This window comes from Babylonia areolata, chromosome 19, assembly GCF_041734735.1.
Source record: "Babylonia areolata isolate BAREFJ2019XMU chromosome 19, ASM4173473v1, whole genome shotgun sequence".
Taxonomy (NCBI): domain Eukaryota; kingdom Metazoa; phylum Mollusca; class Gastropoda; order Neogastropoda; family Buccinidae; genus Babylonia; species Babylonia areolata.
Genome location: NC_134894.1, coordinates 27,714,249 through 27,720,363, shown reverse-complemented (window position 1 = coordinate 27,720,363; position 6,115 = coordinate 27,714,249). Strand labels below are relative to the sequence as shown.

Here is a 6,115-nt window from a genome sequence, read left to right as displayed (position 1 = left end):
ACACAAACCGTTTCATTTGGCAACACTAAGCAAAATTCTTTAATCTTAAAATCTAAGGTCTTTCCACTTGCAGTTGCAGACTCAGTGCCAACGTGAAGCATGAGAACTTACCCATAGAATTAATATACAATATCCAACATGTATCTGTTTTAAAAAAGAAAAGAAAGAAAAGTCAGAGACCACACATGTGCACAGACCCAGTGCATATACCACCCATGCAGAGAAAAACCCCCCAGAATTATTAGCTATAATGAGATAAAATAGTGAAACCAAATAAACAACATTTATTATCAAATAAATTAAAATGGAATCATTAAAAAAAGGTCAATAATTCAACTAATAAAGATGGGCCATATTCAGCAAACTTGACCACATCCAAACCCAAAAACGTGCACACAAATCCATACACACAAGCACACACAGACACACACACAAAGTGTGCAGGCACACATACACACACACACACATACACACATTACATGAGGAACATTTCCACCACCTAGCTGTGTGCGCGCATACTATGTACATCAGTGATGAGCATTTGCTGGATGTTTGTGTGCATTTCAATGTGTGTGTGTGTGTGCAAACACTTGAGAAAGTCATGATTATTTTATATATAAGCTGAAATCCATGCTGTGATCAGTACGGTAAAGTTACTGTATTCTACTTTTTGTCACAAGAGATTTGAGGCTGCTCTTGTGGGTAGAGGGTGTCAGCACAAGTACAGCACAATCTTTTTTTTTTCTTTCTTTTTTTCCCCCTGTCAGCAAGTGTGCATGTTTTACCAACAAAGTGGATTTTTATTTTTTCATCATTGTTGTTTGGTTTTTTGTTGTTGTTTTTTACAGATTTTTGCCAGGGACAACCCTTTTGTTGTCACGGGTTCTTTTACATATCCTAAATGCAAGCTGCACAAGGCAATAAAATACACATCCAATACCATGCAATTTTTTTTTCTCAGTTTAATAAATCAATGATTATGATGAACAAACAAGCGAAAATGTCAACTTGTAATTGAATGAAAATTTTCATAGATGAGCCCATGAGAAACAAGAAAAAGATACAGATATACATATTAGAAAATGACACAAAACAGGATGCAAAAATGTTGTGTTCCACTTTCCAGCGGATGCAGTAAGCCCAAGAGAGTGAACACCACCAAACCTATGGGCATGAAATCCAAATCAAATCAAATTATGGTGCTTGGAGCCTCGCTGACCACTAAGGCCATCTCAAGGCTATCACCACGGCTGCACCAACTTCGAGTCAAGGGTAAAATAAAGTACCATGAAAACTTGTCACCGCTTCAAGCTTTCCACTCATGAAATCCAATTCACTGTATAACTGCAGTCCTGATAGTGACATCACACAGTGGAAGGGGGAGTAACATGGTGAAAATGATGGGACCTTTTTAAAGCTAGGTATCAGTTCCAACATCATTTCTTTTCCACTGTGTTGTGCTTGAGAGATTCCGTGAACAGATATAATGCACACTTGTTACATTTTTTCTTTTGACTAATGTATTCTTAGCATGATTTATCTGTTCACTACAGAAATATATCAACCAATTAAAACAAAATTCTGATTCAGAAATACTCTTTCATGTGAAGTCCTGTTTTCTAACAACAATTAATAAAATGTAAAATGTCAATATAAACTAAGAACAGGCACACACACACACACACACACACACACACACACACACACAAAGACAACAACAACAAAACAACAACAACAAAAAAACCCAAACAAATATATACATATTAGATATGTATTTATTATATATATATATATATATATATATATATATATATATATATGTGTGTGTGTGTGTGTGTGTGTGTGTGTGTGTGTATAACATAGTGTCTTTTAGCTTGAATGAACATTTTTTGTGCGAAGTGTCTTCCAAATGTAAAAACTGAATGGAACTTTAGAAATTTTGCAACATTTTGCTCAGTTTTGTCCACTCCATATCAGAGCAACTGATTGATTGATCATCCACTAGGATGCTCACTGTTTCCACCACCTTCCATCTCGCCCTGCATACTCATCCACCTCGCTCTCTCCATCATCTTTCTCTCCCTCCATTTCCTGTTCCTCTCCCGACTCTGCAGACGATGGAGTCGGATGCGCTCCGGGTTGGCTCTCACTCTGTCCATGTAGCGGCGCCATCTCTCTGTGCTGCTGCTGGTATGGCGTCTGCTTTTGTCCACTGTGACCTGGCTCATGCGTGACATCAGAAAGGCTTCTGCAACCCACAGAAAACAAACGATGCTGCATGAAATGTAGTGATGCTGTCAAGCTAAAGCACGAATCAACATCATAATCAACAACATAATCTCTATAACTATCATATATGATAGTTGATTGACATGCCTGGTTTTATGACATGAATGAGCTGTGATGCTCCAGTTTGAAAATGATAACCACTACTTCACACACAACGTCAAAACAAGATGCTAGGCACTTTCAGTATGATCAGAAGGCAAGTTGTTGCAGCAAATGACTTTAAGAACTTTTTTTTTTTTTTTTTTTTTTAAATCAACGGACACATTTTTGGTTAAGTCCACATTTTCGGGTTGATGTTCACATATGACTTGGAAGGAGGGAGGAATGGAAAGAGAGAGAGTTCCAAGAATTGGCCATGTTCAGTTTCTTGTTTATGTCTCCCATGATTTCTTTGTTGGAATTCTTTTTAGAGAGGGAGAGAGAGAGAGAGAGAGAGAGAGAGAGAGAGAGAGAGAGAGAGAGAGAGTGCTGGGACTGCCTTAGAAAACATAAGTTAGTGCAATTCAAAAAAGAGAGAGAGAGACTTACTGTCATCTTTTGCCAGCAGAAACTGGCTGAATGAATCAGAAAAGCTGTTTGTTAGTTATATACATGTAAAATCATTCTTCTCCTCCATCCCACCTCTCTTCTCACTATTTGATTAAAAAAAATCTCTGTACCTTTCCAATTCATTCTCATGGAATTCAACACACAGCACACACATGCATGCATAAGCACTCACACACGCATCTTTTTTTTCTCTCTCTGAACATTGTTAATCAGACTGATATTTCTTATAAACAGAAATAGTGTGTATATACACATATATTTGTCTTTTCTCTTTGGGAGAGAGAAAGTGTGTGTGTGTGTGTGTGTGTGTGTGTGTGTGTGTGTGTGTGTGTGTGTGTGTGTGTGTGTGTGTGTGTGTGTGTGTGTGTGTGTGTGTGTGTGTGTGTAGCAACACGAAAGTCTCTTCTGCTTGAAAACAAACATGACATCAACATGTTGAGAACAGGAAAAGCATTGTGCCATCAAGACGACAGCATTATGGGAATCATGACAATTGTTTAACATGTCATAATGTAACCAGTGTGTCGTATGTTGCAATGGGTAAAAAAAAAAAAAAAAGATAAAAAAAAGAAGTAGCCAGCGGGGATTACTTATTTGTTCACTCGCTTTAGAAAACAACTTAAAATACCTTGGTACTATTTCTATTTTATTTTCACGTACTTGTTTACTAAAAAAAATTTTTTTTTTTAATGCCAGTTCATTCACCTATCTGTATTGTTGTATGTGCATAATTAGCACGCAAAGTGTATGCACTAACATAATCAGTAACACTGTTAACATGGGTTGCAAAATAATGTTTGTTTTTCCACACAGAATGACAGACACCTGAGCAAAGCAAAACAAGCAACCAGAAAAGAGAAAATATGTTTTAGTTCCTCACGGAGGCATCACTGCATTTGGACAAATCCATATATACTACACCACATCTCCTGGGCAGATGCCTGACCAGCAGCATAACTCAACGCTTTAACTGAGGCCTTGAGAGCATGCATATGTATGTATCTATCAGAGTGGATTCCTTCTTCAGAATTTTGCCCAGAAGACAACCCTTCTGTTGCTGTGGGTTCTTTTTCAGAGCACTAAGTGTGTGCTGCGCATGGGACACTGGTTTATCCAAATGACTGGACACCCAGTTTTACCTTTCCAGTCACTTGGAAGAAAGAGTGACGGGCGCAATAGCCGAGTGGTTAAAGCGTTGGACTGTCAATCTGAGGGTCCCGGGTTCGAATCACGGTGACGGCGCCTGGTGGGTAAAGGGTGGAGATTTTTACGATCTCCCAGGTCAACATATGTGCAGACCTGCTAGTGCCTGAACCCCCTTCGTGTGTATATGCAAGCAGAAGATCAAATACGCATGTTAAAGATCCTGTAATCCATGTCAGCGTTCGGTGGGTTATGGAAACAAGAACATACCCAGCATGCACACCCCCGAAAACGGAGTATGGCTGCCTACATGGCGGGGTAAAAACGGTCATACACGTAAAAGCCCACTCGTGTGCATACGAGTGAACGCAGAAGAAGAAGAAGAGGAAGGAAGAAGAAAGAGTGAGAGCAGGAATCAAACCCAGACTGGCAGGGACACAGCTATTGGCAGACGAGCATCTTGACCAGAGAGTGAGACATAAACAGGCAGACAGCACAGGGACAGAGAAACAGACTGACAGCAGACACAGACAGGAGTGAAGCGGAGGAGACTGAGGCAGAATGACAAACAAGACAGATGAACAGACAGAGACAAGAGTGTGGTAAAGGAAAAGAGAGAGAAAGACAGAAACAAGAACACAGAGGGCCTGACACACAGACAGCCAGGCACGTGATGTATGTACCAATACAGAAAGAGCAAGTGAGCATGGGAAAGTAAGTGAACATGAGAGAGAGAGAGAGAGAGAGAGAGAGAGAGTCACGGCTCGTAGTATTCATTTGTGCGTGTGTTCGTGTGTTCGTCTCCCTTCCCCTCCTCTCCCTTTCCCCTCTCTCTTCCCCTCCTCTCCTTTCCCCTCTATCCCCCTTTTGCTCTATCGTTCTCTTGTGTGCTCAGCTCTGTCCCGAACTGATGCACGTGAATCTGTTGTGATGTGTGTCTGACATGTCCTTAGTCCTTCTCGCTCTGAACTCTTGAGATGAGTTCGGAGTTAACGTCGTTGTGAAGGAAGAGTTTTGCTTTGCCTTTGGTGCCGAGCTTTGGAAGGAGAAGGGTCGCCGTTCCAGCAAGTGAGCTGTTGGGTGCCCTCTTGGACAGTCGTGGGGTTCGGTTCTGGTGTGACCCCCTTCTGCCTCTGTGTGGATCTGTGTTTCGTGTTCTCTCCTGGGCCAGCGGTGAGCCTGATTCCTGCCTGGTGACAGGTGAGGGGGGAGTTGTATAGTTAGTTTGTCCTCGTGGTGTTAGTGTCGTAACTTGTGACATTTGGTTGTATTTTGGGGATTGTTTTAACGGAAATCTTTTAAATCCAGTATTCTTTTATTTCTAGATATTTTGGGGGGAATTGATAAGGTTGTTAAGTGTGTTATTTTGACATGTATTCGGCTCGATTTATTGTTTCAAATATACCTTCTTTACAATGAAAACTGTGTCTAAATTTCCCCAAAACATTTTTGTGTCGTGTTGGAAATGTAGTATGATGATTTGTAATATTACCTCATTGAGTTTTGTTTCTGCAGTTCGAAACTAGCATTATAAATAACGACAAACTGTCATTTAGGGTAAATGTGTCTTGCGTGTTATATGCAGGTTTAACTCCTTAATTATGAGAAACAATAATGGGCGGTTCCTGTACTTTTTGTCATTGGTAGTTGTGTGGAAGCGACTGCATCAATATCCACTTACTCGCCTACTTGCGTAATGTGTATTGCTTAAGGAAAGGGAGGGGGAGGGGTACTCTTTCATAACGAGTTAGAGCATTGTCTACAGAGACATGGGAGTCTTGTTACAGATTTGTTCCCTTGACTTTTTCCTGTGGGTTTCCCCTGTCTGCTACCCCGACGGAACTCCAGGATTCGCCTCTACAGTCATTCCCCTTCAGCCCTGTCCGTTCCAAATTCCCTCACTTCCACTCCTTCCCCCCACCTCATATTTCCAACGTCCTCACCCTCAGTCCCTCATCCCGTTCCACACGCTCCGATTCTGCAGGCATGTGACTGAGCCCGGTTCAGCGACACTGGTCTTCTATGGACGAACTTGATTTTGGTTCAAGTGAACTGACATTTCTTTTTGCGTAGATCTGTGCTGCCGTTACTAGGACTTACTGTGTCCTCAAGGCCTGACTAAGCGCGTTGGGTT

General features: G+C 41.1%; 1 protein-coding gene across 3 annotated transcripts in view; it reads right to left on the bottom strand.

The window, feature by feature from the left end:
- Nucleotides 1-1,912: 1,912 nt before the first annotated feature.
- Nucleotides 1,913-6,115, bottom strand: part of LOC143293573 (uncharacterized) — a 128,386-nt gene continuing 124,183 nt past the window's right edge. Inside the window, exon 4 of one of the 3 annotated variants that reach the window (XM_076604559.1) lies at nt 1,913-2,248. In XM_076604559.1, coding sequence (XP_076460674.1) covers nt 1,995-2,248 — 254 coding nt within the window. In that variant the 3' untranslated portion in view covers nt 1,913-1,994. The remainder of the gene's footprint in view (nt 2,249-6,115) is intronic. The other 2 variants (XM_076604556.1, XM_076604557.1) reach the window with 2 other exon arrangements.